We start from the raw sequence: 16,935 nt of genomic DNA, 5'->3' as shown, positions 1-16,935 counted from the left end.
TCTCTAACGCTCACCTCCATCACCTGCCCTATTTCATTCCCAAACAACAGATCTAACACTGCTACCCCTCTAGTGGGCATCTCAACATATTGCTGCAAAAAGCAATCCTGAACACATTGTATAAATACTAAGCCATCCTGCCCTCTTACTGACTGTGTTTCCCAATCTATGCTGTTGTTGTTGGTCTATCTTATGTACTGGTGTGTCTAGAGCAAGTAAGAATTTCAGTGCATTTGTACATTGTACTTATATATACGTACTTGTACGTATATGACAACAAACTTTCATACTTATTGGCAATGGACAGCTTCATCAACCTAACATTCAACAGAAATCTCTGGAAAGGAAGCATTTGCTCTCTCATTAAAGCTTGGGCACCAAAATAACTTGAAATTCTCCTTCCCCTGACCCAGCTTAGCTCAGTTTTTTCAAACCTTGTGAATCAAAATACATTTAAAAATAATTCCTTATTTAAAGCTGAAATAATGTGAATCAACTTTTGAAAAAGTTCTTTTTTACAAATTTTTACCATTATAGGTATTATTCTAGTATTACATTTAAAATCTATTTTCTTGGCACCCTACTAATATAAATTTTATAAATTGTATTTATAATTGTATATAATTGTATAAACCTTACAGTATATATAGGCTGGAATTGCAGCATGTGACCAATTGTAAATTGCTACCATGCAGATGGATACTGAAGCCAATGTTGCACCAGTGGTTAAGAGAATGAATATTGAAGCTGGTCAATGAGCTAGGGGCCAATCATGAGGACCGCATCTTCTGGATGGCATCGATCTTCTTGAGAGCAAGCATCTCAAGAGTTATTGGAGCTCCACAAGTGGAGAATATTCTTTTATGTTCCTAACTTGTGTCTGGTAGATGGTGGAAGATTCTGGGATTAAGAGATGTGTCACATTGCAGCAATCAAGCATCTAACCCGCAGGATTTGCATAACTGTTTAGTTGAGTTTGGGATCACTGGGGCCCTAAGATGTTTATGGTGGGAGTGGGAAATGCTAATATCATTGAATACCAAGGACAAGAGTTGAGACTTGCTATTTTGGACATGGTCATTCCCTAATACACTGTGTTCCACTGCATCTGATAAGCTCCTAACATTTCCTACTGGAGGAGAAAGCCAAGCTCACCCTCTTCAAAACTGTCATGCCTGAGGAGATGCCAATTTTTTGTAAAGAACCGTAATAATAGAAAGCACATCTCTGTACTGGGGCTATCTGCTGACAGATCTGAAAATGTATAATGGTCTCTTGGACCAAAATTGAACCTTGCTACAGGGTCCAATTTATTCCCGTAAAATTGCTGTCACCTCCTTTCAGTGATCAGGGCAGTGCACTGTACACATGAATAGCAAAGTGGAGAATAAACACAAAAGATTTCTGCTGCTTTCAATGTGCCTTGATTTCCGAACCATGCTTTTCCCAACATTGTCCTGGGAATGACATTTTTGACTGATCTGTTGTATTCTTTGACCTTATTTCTCAGCACACAAAGAAAGTCAACATTCCTAGCTCCATAATTTTGACTGTTTTATGCTACAGTGCACAGATGGGTCTAAAGCCATTAGAGTGGGCACATTCAATTTTTATGGTCTAAGTTTAGTAACCAGTTATAACATTTAGTGTGTGTGCCTTGGGGAGACATCCGTTGGTACAATTGAGTGCAGTTCTTGCTTGGTCCTTTGTCACTGTTACTAGACTCTGACTGTTAATTAACCCTTAACAGCCCAATATCAGGAACTAGAACTCATTGTGCATATATATATAAAGCAACTGTTAAAAATTGTTTAAATTTTTATAACTGTTTAAGATTGCCGCAATTATTAATGAACTAAAATATACAGGGAGCTACTTTAAGGCAGCTTATTTTTTTAAGAAATATTTCAAAAGCGAAAAATGGGGTAGGGAACGTTAGGGAAGGAATCTCAGAGCTTAGGCCCTTGACAGCTGAAGGTGCAACCACCAATGGCTGGGCTGAAACACTCAGAGGGCAGAATAGGAAGAGCTCTCAAAGGGGTAAATAAGGTTACACAAATCACTGAAGGTTTGAAAATGGGAATGAGAATTAATAAATGAATGTCATGCAAGCTGGGGCACAGGCAACAGAGCTCTGGATGATCTCATTTACAGAAAGTAGTGAGGTTTTTTTTCACAAATAGCTGGAAGTGTTTTGGAACGGCTGAGACCAAAGATCACAACAGAATGGTTGAGAGTTTCAGTGGAAGATCAATTGTAGCAGGGGAGAGTCAGGTGATGATACGGATGTGGAAACAGGTGTCACAGTAGAGGTGTGAACACAAGGCCTAAGGAGGTTGTCAAAGAGGTAGGCAGCAGATTTTATGAGAAACTGGGAATAATTCTTGCAGCCTTGTCAATGTTTGCTAGGAGAAGGTTTGTAGTCATCCAGTATTAGGCATTGGACAGATGTTCTGACAAGTAACAAATAGGAGAGGTAAAACAGGGGAAAGGTGTAAAACTGATTTGTCTTGGGGGCAACATGCAGGTTGCAAATCTGGATTCTGGGAGGCACCAGATATAACAGGGTGGGAATAGGAAGAAAAGTCATTGCTGGACTCTCTGAATTTGATGTAATGAAACCAGGTAACTTGGTGGGGAGGGAAGAATCATTCAGATGGATTATGGGAGGGGATTAGAAAAGAATTGTGTGATTAACTGGACTGAAACCCAAAGGCATGAGAGAAAGGACTCATGATTAACTTCTTGACAAAAATGACACAGAATCAGCCAACTGTTGGCTGAGTGGGAAAATGGATCAGCTCAAGGTTCAATGGCAGGGCAGATTTAATGAGCCTATTTCTGCTCCTATGTCTTGTTATCTAACTGCTGCATTGCCATCGTCAAGCAGTATCGGGATGAACCTCCAAAAGAGCAGGTTGGTGAAGTATGGAATATTTAGAGATCATGAAGGCCATTGATTAAATGCAACATTTTTCTTGAATGTTTTTCTGCATCACAGCAATAATTGCCCAATAAGTAGTGACAGAAAGATTGGAAGGAAAGTTGATGGATATATGGGCTAAATCCAAGCAAATGGGCCAAGCTTAGGTAGGCAAGTGGGTCGGAATGGCTGAAGGGTCTGTTTCTATGCTGTTAAACTCCAGGACTCTGGACTCAAGAGTAAAATGCTGAACAATGTATAAAGCTATTTATACATTGTGGCGATTGCAGGAGCTGAAGGAAATCACAGCCACCACATTGAGGGTCGTTAACGATTGTTTTATTCAAATTCAGCGCACCCCTTTAAGGGCAGGATGAGCTCAGTCACCTGGTGCATTGTGACATCATAATCGCTGCCCAGGGTACGCGCTGGAATGGATACTGGAGTCAGAGAGAAACCTCTGACAATGCAATTTCTCCATGGCTGCCCCACCACGTGGCGATACAAGTGGGGCTGGTTCGCCATGAGGACGTGAGCCACCACACAACCCCCCCCCCCCCCCCCCAGAACTGGCTACGCATCCTGTCGCTTTGGTGACCGGCCCCAGCGCTTGGGTGCAGTCATCTGCACCGGCTGTGATAAATCTAAATGAGCAGCTTTTAAGCGGTCCACAGTAAACAGTTCTTCCCTGCCCCCCACATCTAAAGTAAAAGTCCCACCTGACTGCCGGAGAACCTTGTACAGCCCTTTGTATGGGCGCTGCATAGGGGCCCTCTGTGGTCCTCTCCAGATGAACACAAATTGCGCAACATCCATATCTTTTGGTCGATGGGAAGGTCAGGTGCCATGGTGCGATGGTGGCAGCGGGGTTAGGTTGCCCAGTCGTTTACGGAGGTCCGCGAGCCGCTCACCTTTGTTGTGCGTCGTCTCGGCTCCCGGGTCGAAGAATTCACCTGGCAGGGAGAGTGGTGCGCCGTTAACCATTTCTGCTGACGAGGCTTGCAGGTCCTCCTTGGGTATCGTCCTAATCCCAAGGAGAACCCAGGGCAACTCATCCACCCAGTCGGGGCCGGAAAGTCTTGCCATCAGAGCGGACTTTAGGAGTCGGTGGAACCTCTCTACCAACCTGTTAGACTGTGGGTTGTAGGCCGTGGTGTGGTGGAGTGTTACCCCTAAAAGCCTTGCCAGATGTGCCCATAGTGCGGATGTAAATTGGGTGCTTCTGTCACTTGTGATGTGCGCTGGCACACCGAAACAAGTGACCCACTGGCTGACCAGGGCTCTAGCATAGGTCTCCGCTGACACCTCACGGACCAGTATGGCTTCTGGCCACCTGGTTGCTCTGTCCATTATGGTAAACAGGTACCGCGACTCCCTGGACACCAGCAAGGGGCCCACGACATCCACGTGGATATGCTGGAACCTCCATGTTGCTGAGTCGAAATGTGTGCCTGTGAACTTTAGATGTCTGGCACCTGATGCAGTTGTGGGTTAGCGCTGCCACCCCTTTCCTGAGGCCATGCCAGATAAATCGCCACCGCAACCATACACACGGTAGTTTTTACTGAGGGGTGGGTAGTTTTCACTGATGACCCTAGCCCTCCACTCCTGTGGGACTATCGGGCGTGGTAAGCCGGTGGAAATGTCGCAGAGCAGCGGCTGGGTGGAGTCAGGAAACTGAATATCCTCGAGCTGGAGACCTGAGGTGGCGATCCAGAGAGCTTGAGTTTTGGCGTCATGCTGCTAGGCCTGCACTAGTAGCACGTAGTCGAGGCCGGGTGCTTGCGTGCTGATGGCCAGGTGGGAGAGAGCATCCGCGACTACATTGTCCTTGCCCGCCCTGTGCCGGATGTCTGTCGTGAATTCTGACACGTAGGACAGGTGGCGCTGTTGCCTGGCCAACCACAGGACTTGGGTGAGGGGCTTGTGGTCGGTAAAAATGGTGAAAGTTCTGCCCTCCAAGAAGTATCAGAAATGGCGGATGGCCAGGTACAGCACCAGGAGCTCCTGGTCGAATGCACTGTATTTAAGCTCCGGTAGCCGCAACTGCTTACTGAAAAAGGCCAGTGGGCACCACTGCCCGTTCAGCCACTGTTCCAGTACTCCGCCGACCGCCATGGCAGAAGCGACAACCGAGAGCAACATGTGTGCTTCCGGGCACGGGTGCACCAACAAATTCACTTCTGCGAGGGCCTGTTTCGTCGCAGCGAAGGCCCTGTCTGCCTCCTCCAACCAGGTCAGGGTCTTCTCTTTCGTCGTGGCCAGTGCGAAAAGAAGTCGCATGATGCAGGCGGCGTTGGGAATGAATCTATGGTAAAAATTTACCATTCCCACAAATTCCTGCAGGCCCTTGAGGGAGGATGGTTTGGGAAAACGCTGGACGGCTGCCACTTTCTCCAGTGCCGGAGCTGCCCCAGATGCTGAGATGGTGTACCCCAGGAACTGCAATGTCTGTTTCCCATACTGGCATTTGGCCTTGTTGACCGTGAGGCTGAATTCTGCCAGTCGGGCTAACAGGGTATGGAGATGGGCCTTGTGCTCTTCACGGCTGCGGCTGGCTACCAGGATATCATCTAAGTAGGTAAAGACAAAGTCCAAATCCTTACACACTGTGTCCATGAGGCACTGGAACATCTGGGTCACATTTTTCAATCTGAACGGCATCCGGAGGAATTCGAACAAGCCGAAAGGGGTGATAATGGCGGTCTTTCCAATGTCATCAGAGTGGACCAGGATCTGGTGGTATCCGCGCACCAGATCGACTTTTGAAAAGAACCATGCACCGTGGAGGTTGGCCGCGAAGTCCTGGATATGAGGGATCGGGTACCTGTCTGGAGCTGTGGTGTTATTTAGCCGTCTGTAGTCTCCGCAGGGCCTCCAACCCCCTGATGACTTCGGGACTATGTGCAGTGGTGCCGCCCAAGCGCTGTCCAACTGCTGAATGATGCCCAACTTCTGGAGCCTGGAGAATTCCTCCTTTGCCTGTTTTAGCTTCTCCGAAGGCAGCTGTCTAGCTTTGGCATGCAGCAGGGGGCCTTTTGTGGAGATGTGATGGAAAACTCCATGGCAGGAGGAGGCGACAACGAAGCGTGCCTCCAGGATGGCAGGGAACTCACTGAGGATCTCGGCGAACTTGTCTCTGGCGGTGGCTACCGTGGCAATTTTGGGTCTGTCGTCATCCGCTGTGCCCAGGCGCATCGAGCGAAAGGTGCGGGTGTTGAGCAGCCTCCTGCCCCTCACGTCCACCAGCAGACTGTGAGCCCTTAGGAAGTCAGCACCTAACAGCGCAGTGCCCACTGAGGCTAAGACGAATCTCCAAGTGAACTTTTCATCCCCGATCTGTATTTGTGCCCTATGGGTGCCATAGGTCTTGATTGTAGGATTGGACCAGGGATCCAGGTTCGATTTTCCAGTGCTGTAGGGGGGGGAGGGCGCTCAGCTTGGCCTGTGAACTTGTCAGTGATCTAAAGGAGACTGTTCACATGGCCAACCGTGGCAGCCATCAATGGCAGTTGGCCTGGCCATTCCCCTGTAAGTCGCAGGGCTGATGGAACTTGCGGGCTTTCACTCCCCAGCGTTGGTGATAAAAGCACTATTTGACTGGGTTTCCTCTGGCTTGTGCTTGGGGGGTATCCTGCAGATGGCGGGGCCCCGGTTTGGAGACTTGACTGAGGGCTGCCTCGTTCTCCTGTTTTGCACGCCAGAGGGCATCTGCCCGGGGTGTGGCCTTGGGGGGGTTGGAAAAGTCCTCTTCGGCCAGATGGAGCTGGATATCTTTTGGCATCTGTTCAAGGAATATCTGGTGGAAGAGGAAACATGGATCATGATCCTCTGCCAGGGACAGCATTTCGTCCATGAGGGCTGAGGGGCTGCGATTCCCCAACCCATCCAGGTGTAAGAGCCTGGAAGCACGCTGCTGGGGAGTGAGTCCAAACTTCCCCAGGAGTAGATTTTTGAGGGCGGTATGCTTGCCCACTGCTGGTGGCCGGTGAATGATGTCGTCCACCCTCGCCACTGTGTTCTGGTCCAGCACGGCCACGACGTGGTAAAATTTTGTGGCGTCGGCTGAGATATTGCGGAGGTGGAATTGTGCCTCCTCCTGCCCCAACCACATCCGTGGACGATGGGGCCGTAAGGGGGGAAGTTTGAGGGCTACAGCGTTCACCTCGGCTGCGTCCATCGGTCGCTGGGTCCAGATAGATGTCTAGGCCCGTTAATGACCGTTTTTATTCAAATTCAGCACGCCCCTATAAGGGCAGCATGAGCTCAGTCACTTGGTGCTTTGTGACATCATAATCGCTGCCCAGGGTGGGTGCTGGAAGGGATGCTGCATTTTTAAGCATTTTACATCACAATTATTATTTGATAATGAATGAAATATTTCATTTTTAAACATAGAATAGCACTTTACAGGCCCTTCAGTCCACTGCATTGTGTCGACCTATGACAACACTCTAATCCTACTCTTCCTCACACCCACAACCTTCTATTTTTTTTACATACATCCATGTGCCAATCTGAGTCTTTTGAATGTCCCTATTATACCAGCCTCCACCACCACCCATGGCAATGCATTGCAAGCACCAAACGCTCTCTAAAAAACCTCTTCTAACATCTCCCCTACTCACCTTAAAGAAATATCCTCTGGTATTTGCTATGGTCACCCTAGGAAAATGATGCTGGCTGTCCACCCTGTCTAAATCCCTCATAACCTTAGAAACCTCTCTTAAGTCATCGTTCCAAGGAGAAAAGTCCTAGCTCTGTCAACCTTGCTTCACAAGACAAAACCATGATATGTAATGAATTCCACAAATATCACTCTACAATACCAAACAAACTATATTCTACGTTCATACTGAGAGACCATGGATGAGGTGTCTACTAAGGTCTACTTTGCTCCAAGTAATGAAGTCATGAACACTGCATCATTCCTGCAACTGACCATGTCTGAGAAATTCCATCTAATAGCATCCACCCATGAAATCCTGTCATTTCCCTAATGCACTTCCATTAGCACATGGGTGCTTGACACATCCATGTCTAACTCATTCGGGAGTTGTATTTTTAAAAGAATGGTTTATTGTCTTCATTAGTAAAATGAGAAAGAAAGCCTTTGTGAGTCAATATTCTCACAATCTAATTTTGTCTGTTATATTTAACTGTTTTTTTTGTTAACAAATAATGTTTAAATACAAATCTTCATCTTTAAACTATAGATAGTTTAATTGCTCTTTTGGGATTCTTTAGAGGATTTATGCTAATACATTTTGTAGCTCAAATCAGAAAGAAATTTCAGATCCACAGCATGTCTCGGACTCATGGAGAGGGAGTTCTTGCCTCCCTCACAGCAGTGCTACATTTGTTTGCTGATTACAATATTTAAGAGCAAATTATTTACCTTTCAATTGAAGCTGAAATTTACACCAAAAACACAATGTAAAGAGTGAACAAAATCACAATCTAACTTAAAAAAAAGAATTATCACTAAAATTGGGAGCAAAATAGATTGCATTCACCTTTAGACGGCTTACTTATTGAAGCTACATTTTATAGCATGATGTTCTTCTTCATGATACATTCAATGGTTCCACTGGGAAAATGATTGGAAATGAATAGTAGCAATACAGTTGCTTTATTCACCGCAATAAATTCTATCTGATATCCATAAGCCATTCAAAATGGATTTAGATGACTGAAGTTCTATTAAACATTAAAGTTTGTTATTATTGATGTTTGATCATTTTACCAGTCATTAATGAAAATAAACAGTTGCATCATGAAGCAAGAAAAAAAATCCAGTCATTGAATTTGCGATCCTTTCATTTCTCTGCCATTTATTAAGATCAAAAAAAAGCAGTCAACAGCTACTACTTAAACAAAACTTGGGGCTTGTGGTTTAAACACCATTTTTAACAAAATTATGTGGCACATTTATATCTGTTTGTCACTCCTCCCCCTCCCCAACACAACCGTAATGTAACGTGACATGTTGATTTTAAGGTTCAAATATGCACTCTGCTGTGTTTCTGTTAATTATTGACCAGAGCTCAAGCCTCTACCCGACAATCCATTCAAACAGACGAAAAGGCATTAAGGGCAGAAATGGCAAACGGTGATGTTCCAGGAGTCCAAATGACAAAAATCAAGCTGAAATGTTTAAACATTTTTTATTTCTTTGAAGAAATATGCACTATTTTCTCTTCGTTCCCAGCCAAGAATTTCTTCATACATGTGAACATAATGCTGGCTGGCTCTTCACCCAAATGATGCTATGTTGCACACTGGTTGCTACTTGAATGACTTACAGAGCTAGTTACATCTGCCTAATTATTCCTTCCATCTCCCACCACAGATGTTCAGTTCTCCAACTTCACAGGTTTCTTTCTGATCTTAACCCTTCATTCCCATCTCCACTAACAAATCGTGACTTTCACCACAATATTAGGCCTGCTTGTAAAGTTAAACATTTGGGGAAATTGACATTATTCCTAAATGGAGATTCCCCATAGATTCTTAGAAGTATGGTTGCCCAGAAATGGCATTCATGTGAGGTGGGGGTGTGATTTCTTATGTGATCCCCTGAGCCCATCCTCGATCCCCTGAGCCCATCCTCTCTCCCCTACAGTTTTAAGGGCTTCTGAAACTGTATTTCTGTAACTGGAACAGATGAAAGCCAGAGGCATCTGAACTGGGATGGAGAAAGTTGATTGAGACAGAGAAAGAGATTCACACTAGCCCCTGAGCACCCTCCCCCACTCTATTGACTCCATTTCCACTTCCTGCCTCCTTCAGAAAGCAGCCAACATATGAAAAGAATGGCCCGGCTACACTCTCTTCACCCCATTCCTGTCAGGAGGAAAATTTACAAGCGTGAGATCACACACCTCCAGATTCAAGAAGAGTTTATTTCCCAGTTATCAGACTCCTGAATGAACCTTAGAACAGGAAAATTCCACTGCCTTTGCTTTGTGCCAACTGATCTCTGTAGACTTTCATATTTGCTGTGCTATGTTCAAGATGTCTAGCTGGACTGCTCACAAAACGTTATTACTGCAACTTGGCACGTGACAAAAAAACTTTGAATGAATACTGGGAGAAACTTCAGGAGGGTTGATCCTTTCTCCACTGACTAAATCCAGCCCAGTCATGACACTTTCAGCCATCAGTCCAGAGGTATGGCATTTCAATATTGTTATCTGGTTCAATGATGGCTGCACCTGCTCGTCACAGGATAGTTTCTGGGAACTCATAACCTCTCTGGTTAATAAAATAAGATAGTTATGAAAATAATAGGAGAACCAATGAGTCTACAAATCCTATGCTCCATGGGAAGAGGGTCCTGATACAGGAACCACATATCAGTCAACACTCCCAAAGGCAGGAAATACAACCTCCAGTTCAAGGGAGATAATAATAGGTCATGGAGCTCTAATTACTACACTGATTCACTTGCTAGAGACTAGTCTAACTCATTCCCGCACTATCTGTAAGGAGCTTGTATGTTCTCCCCGTGTCTGCAAGGGTTTTCTCTGGTCTCTTTCTGTGCTGTATGTCTAAATTTTTTTAAATTAAAATTCCTTGAAGGGGTGTTTTAACTATTAATGATGTTTGATTTGTGTCAATTTTGAGAAGCAGCAGTTTCAGAATTTGGTTCTGACTTGAGGTTGGCCTCTGACTTATTAAACCAATTGCGTAACGAATTGGTTTTAATTGTAGGGAGGTACAGATTCCTGAAAGAGTCAAACCAATTGAGATTCCCACTCACTGGGCAGCCAAGAGAACAAGGGATTCAGCTTTTCTTTGCAAATATGGTGGTGTTGGATAAAGAAACATTGTTGTGAGGTAATAGATTCAGGGGAACATGGGTTGATGCCACAAACAATCACATCCATTGAATTTGAGCATTAAAGCAATTCACCGCCCTGACAAGGAAGTGCATGGGCCCAGAAAATCTCCCTCATTGCTTTGATTTTCAAAGGCACAGTGAAGCTAAGGTTAAAATAAATTTATAGATCTAAAACATCCATTTATTTGCAATTGTCACAGGCAAGTTTCCTGTGCTGGGTTCGTGGATAATCTGGAGAGCAGTTCAGATGTTTCAGTCTGTTAAAAACTCCTCTCTAATGCACACTGTGGGATCCAGAAATTTGAAGTGGATTGTAAATTACCAGGCCAATAAGAAGTCACAAATTGCTTGTAAATTTCAGGCTCCAGATCAATGACCATCTTTCTTTGAAAAACCGCTTAAATAGGATTAGGCAGTGCTCTCATCTCCTGAATGATTTGTCCAATTTTGTTTTCCAGTGCAAAATTGTACAGATAAAGTTAATTGAATAATGTTATTGACAAGATCTTTTTTTTAAATGAGATTAATTTTATTCTATTTCACTTCAATTTGCAGCTTCAAGAAGCATCGCTCCTCCACTGAATATCCTTTACTAACGTTCCATATTGAAAACCACTGATGTCCAATGAAGGTGTGATACTGGATTATACAAATCATATAATAAATAATATGACATTACTTTGAAATGTGCCATCGTGTCAATATATGTGCAGTGGGTGGCAGTGCTGGCTGAAGAAAGAAAAAAAAATAGTCCTTTGCAGAACAAATGATGCTAATATTTATCACAGTTGTGAGAGGCTTTGGTGAGAGTGAAGGAGGAGGATCTAATTCCCTTATCAGATGGTCAAAAATTGGAGGGAATAGACTGAAATCAAATGGTATTTGAGGGATGTTCCGGAAATTGTTTTTCACTGAAAGTTGACTTGGGAGTATCATTGTATTTGTGGTAATATCATGTACAAATATGTTGGGTCAATTCTCACTGCCGAGGAAGGGTAGCCAGCAAACCGAAGGACTCATCCCACCCTGGACCCACTTTCTTCTCCTTTCTCCCATCAGGGAAAAAGTCCATGAATCCACGCACCAACAGTTTCTTCCACGCAACCATCAGTCTCTTGAATGAACCCCACCTGAGTCTTTTGTACTAAAGCATTACTGTTACTGTTCTCTCCAAAGTGTGACTGTACTCTGTCATTGTGCTCTTGCTTTTCTGCTTTGTGTGACTGTGTGTGTGGCAGAGTTGAATTACTAAAGCTACTCTCAAGTCTTTTCACCGTCGATGTGTCATTAAACAAACACAGTACAGGTGTCCAAAACTCAAACTTTGGAATAAAGGGGAAGGGGTTTCAAGGAAGAAACTTCTCACCCAGATGGAAAATGGAATCTGGATTAAACCATCCAGAGGGCTCAGTTAGCGCAGCAGTTAGTGCCAGTGACCTGGGTTCAAATTAAACAGGTGGTGGAGGCAGATACCAGACAGGCATTTGAACAGCCAACACACAGAAGGCCATGGACCACATGCTGGTAAATGAGATTGGTACAGATAGGTACTTCATGGTCAGCATGAACACTGGGCTAAAGGACCTGATTTTGTGCTGTTTATGACTTTGAGCTGCCCTTTTAGACTGTGCTCTCTACCCTGGTTTTATAAAAGATAATTATGTGAAAATAAGTTGTATGTTATAAAAAAAACAAATGATCTTCACCACATACTCTTCAGTTTGCTTGCTACGGCTTTGCTTCACATCAGGATGATCACTGCTGGTTCTAAGCAGTGAGTATTTGACCACACAATGGTAATAATTTCCATTGGCATAAACCAAGCAGCGAGTTGTCTGAAAATAGCTGGGAAAATTACTTCCTTCCAATTACGGATTGTTTTGTTCAATTCAATTTGGGTTGATAGCGTGTCTGTGAAACATTTCAGATGTTTGTGGCTACACCCTACAACAGACGGCATATTAATGTGTTTATTAATATTAATATTAAAGCTTATTAATGTGAATTGTTGCTTGTTGACTGGCCAGCCTCACTACTTTCCATTGAGAACTACATTGTCTTCTTAAAGACATCTTCCTAGATTTCAGTGGCACAGTTTTTGCTTTGTTACAGTGGAGGTTTGAAGTAGAGAAGTATAAAGTGTATAATGGGTAAGTATGAATGAGGTACGGAACTGCTACCGAATCTACACATCAAATGAAAAGAGCAAAAGTTAAACTAAAATACAAGCTCTCTGTCTGAGATGTCACAAAATACAAATTATAGCTTGGTACAAAATTGCTTCTGCTGTGAGGGAAAAAAAGATTTAGAGTTGGCTCCTAATGCAACAAGCATTTTAATTGTTTATCAGGAAGTAAATTAAAATTTTAAGTGATTTTGTCCTATTTGTTCCAATGTTAATGTGATGGGAACCAAGATGCAGAAACGAGAACATGCCAAGGTTCTGAATCCTACCAGACTATTATCTGCAATTCATTTAGAGGCACTGGTCCTTTGAAGAGAAGTTACGTTGTCTCCGCTCCATCCTCAACATCCATTGGAGCGCTCACACCCCTAACGTCGAGGTACTCGAGATAGCAGAGGTCGACAGCATCGAGTCCACGCTGCTGAAGATCCAGCTGCGCTGGATGGGTCACGTCTCCAGAATGGAGGACCATCGCCTTCCCAAGATCGTGTTATATGGCGAGCTCTCCACTGGCCACCGTGACAGAAGTGCACCAAAGAAAAGGTACAAGGACTGCCTAAAGAAATCTCTTGGTGCCTGCCACATTGACCACCGCCAGTGGGCTGATAACGCCTCAAACCGTGCATCTTGGCGCCTCACAGTTTGGCGGGCAGCAACCTCCTTTGAAGAAGACCGCAGAGCCCACCTCACTGACAAAAGGCAAAGGAGGAAAAACCCAACACCCCACCCCAACCAACCAATTTTCCCTTGCAACCGCTGCAATCGTGTCTGCCTGTCCCGCATCGGACTGGTCAGCCACAAACGAGCCTGCAGCTGACGTGGACTTTTTACCCCCTCCATAAATCTTCGTCCGCGAAGCCAAGCCAAAGTAAAAAGTAACGTGATTCATGTTTAAGCTTATTAATTATACGATTGTACCAGTTCAACCTGATGAAACTGCGTCCTTCAGTCCATGGTGCAAAAACAGTGAAAACACACGTGAAGAAATTATAAATACACACAGAATCTATAGGCATGTCTTGTATACTCATATTAAAAATAAATCTCATTAATAGTTAGAGTCATTGGGGAATTGTTTCAGCAGTTCAACCGTCGTTCAACATTCTCACTGCCTGTGGGAAGAAGCTGTTCCTCAGCCTGATGAATCTGGCTCTGATACTCCTGTTTCTCTTTCCAAACCGGAGCAGCTGGAAGATGCCGTGTGCAGGGTGGAAGGGGTCCTCAATGATTTTGCACACCCTCCTTAAATAATAAGCATGGTAGATCACATCAATAGGGGAGGAGGGAAAACCCAGTGATCCTTTCTGCTGCTTTTATGGTCCAGTGGATTGACCTCCGATCCATTTTTCTGCAGCAACCGTACCACACTGCAATGCAGCCAGCCAGGACACTCTCCTTAGAGCTCCTGTAGCAAGTTGACATAATGGTGGCCGGCAGCCTTGATCGTCTCAGCCTTCTCAGGAAGAGCAGTCACCTTCCTGACAAGTGTGGAGATGCTATGTGCCCAGGATAGGTCATTTTTTAAGTGGACTCGAAGGTACTTAGTGCTCTCCACTCCAGACTTAGAGGAGAGTAGGCTTCCTGAAGTCCACAATCATGACCTTTGTCTTGTCCACATTAAGGCCCAGATTGCTACTCTCACACCACTGCACAAGATTTTCCATCTCTTCTCTGTATTGCAACTCATAATCGGTGTCGATGAGGCCAACTACTGTCATGTTACCTGCAAACTTCAATATTCTATATTCCTTTATTGTAATGTAATAAAGACCACGTAATATTACATGGAATTTGCCATTGTCTGCCTTGAGGCAGACAGATTTGCCATTGGCAGAGATTGCCTGAAGTGCCTCTTACAGTCAGAGAAAGAGAAGCAAAAGAGAGTCCCTCAGAGTCTCCATGCATTTGCCTCAGGTGCTTCCACAGCCTCTGCAGCCACACAGAGTCCAGTTCAAAACATCAGCAGCCCGAGCTCCAAATCCGAACTTCTGACATGATCAGGAACCCATTAGCACCCTCTCGCATCCTGGTTCTGATACCTAGTACCCTGTCTCCAGAGAGCCAGTCTCGAGCCAGTCTCGAGCTGTCCGCAGCCTGGTGTGAATCCCTCGACTGCAGTTGCTAGTTGCCTGTAGCCTGCACAGGTTCTTTTGCCTCAAGTCACCAACTGCCCGCCGCCTGTGTTTTCTTCAGCCGCAGAACCCGTCACTGGTCTGCTGCCGTGGTCACCATCCTGTGGGTCATCTCTTCTGCTTCTCCTTCTCAAATGGGGCGCATTCTCCCTGTTTTCTGATCCCCTGCACCAACTTCTATGGTGGGGAAACCGAGCTATTGTTCCCCTTTTGACAAAATGTTCTGCTTCCCCGGAGTCTACAGCCCCTCATGGCTTTTGCCGATCTAGGGTGCAAGCCCTGCAGCTGCGGGATTTCTAAATAAACCACCATCAGCCCCATTAACAGGCCATTTAAAGTCGGTATGGAGCTGATGGCAGTCAGATCCCATGGAAGCACTGTGTCCTCCCTCCTTTCGCTCCGTGGGTCCGCTTCCATGCCAATGCCATCATTATAGCGGCTCCAGCAGTGCTGCCATTTTCAGCTTCTGTTGGATCTGGATCTGGCGATGCAGGCGTGTGTCAGTAGCGTGAAAAGGAGTGGATGAGCACACAGCGCTGAGATGCGCCGATGCTCAGCACGATGGTGCTCGACATTCTGCTGCCAATCCAGACAGACCATGGTCTTTCCAGTAGGAAGTCCAGAATCCAGTTACAGAGTCCCAGGGAGGACAGCTTCTCCACCCGCCTCTGGGGTATTAAACACTGAGCCGGTCAATGAACAGAGGCCTGGCATATAAAGCATCATTCTCCAGGTGGCTCAGGAGGGAGTGGAGAGACAAAACTATAGTATCGTCAGTGGAACAGTTGCATCTGTCAGCAAATTTAAATGGGTCCAGGTCTCTGGGAGATGCATTTTGATACATTCCATCACTAGATACTCAAAGCACTTCATAATGGTGGAAGGCAATGCCAATGAGGCCTGTAACTGTAACTCTCTTTGGTACTGGGGTGATGGCAACTGTCTTAAAACCTGTGAGGACTGTTGAAATGGAGTATTGAAGAGGATCTGTAAGGACCTCCATCAGTTGTTCTACACAGATCTTCAGTACCTGACCAGGTATGTTGTCTGGTCCTGCTGCCTTGATTGGGTTCACCCTGGATAGGGTTCTCCTCACCTTGACCGTGCCTATGCAAGGGGCCTGTTCTTCAGGGAGAGATGGAGCTTTCTTTGGTGTCAGCGTGTTCTTCTCATCAGTCTGTGCATACAAGGCATTTAGTGTGTCCAAAAGGGAGGCACCATTGTTGTTGACTTGCAAGGTTGTCTTGTTGTCTGTTTTATTCTTCATCCCTTGCCACATATGCCTCATGTTGCCAGTGTTGTACAAGTTATTAATGGATCTTCCATGCATATCCCCGCTTTGCCTTCCGGGTTGCACGGGGGAGAGTTCAGCCCTAGCTGATCTTAGTGCCATTCTACCCCCTTCCCTGAAGGCAGGATCACAAGCTCCGAGAAGGGCCCAGACCTCCAACTAGGGCTTCTGGTTACCTCTGGTTCTCTGTAACATCCTTGATGCACTTGCTGCTCTAGCAAGTTACAGAGCTCGTGTACTTTGCCAGTAGTCTGAGTGCTGCGGTTATCTGAGTATCCAAGGTGGGGGCGAGGGGCAGCCTTGTACACACCAGGGACATTGGGGTATACCTGATCTGGGTGTACTCTCCTCCGGTGACAAAGAAACTGTGGTAGAACAGTTTTCAGATTGGCATAGTTAAATTTGCCAGCTACAATCATGGCACCATCAGGGTGGGTCGTCTCAGCTTTGCAGTTGGCGCCATAAAGCTCCTTCTTGGCTTCGCTCTCATTAGCCAAAGGTGGAACATAAAATGCAGTAATCAGCGTGACCATGAATTCCCTGAGCCTGTAGAAGGGT

At 45.2% G+C, this 16,935-nt stretch overlaps 1 protein-coding gene across 1 annotated transcript in view; it reads left to right on the top strand.

Annotated features, from left to right (window-relative positions):
- The window catches only part of ttll11 (tubulin tyrosine ligase-like family, member 11), a 218,713-nt gene that overhangs the window by 196,082 nt on the left and 5,696 nt on the right, over positions 1–16,935 (top strand). The window contains exon 10 of the mRNA XM_069887773.1: positions 11,325–11,400. Within this exon, the coding sequence (XP_069743874.1) occupies positions 11,325–11,365 (41 nt within the window). The 3' untranslated portion in view covers positions 11,366–11,400. The remainder of the gene's footprint in view (positions 1–11,324; positions 11,401–16,935) is intronic.

The sequence above is a fragment of the Narcine bancroftii genome, chromosome 1, assembly GCF_036971445.1.
Source record: "Narcine bancroftii isolate sNarBan1 chromosome 1, sNarBan1.hap1, whole genome shotgun sequence".
Classification (NCBI taxonomy): Eukaryota; Metazoa; Chordata; class Chondrichthyes; order Torpediniformes; family Narcinidae; genus Narcine; species Narcine bancroftii.
This window is presented reverse-complemented; position numbering and strand designations above follow the sequence as displayed.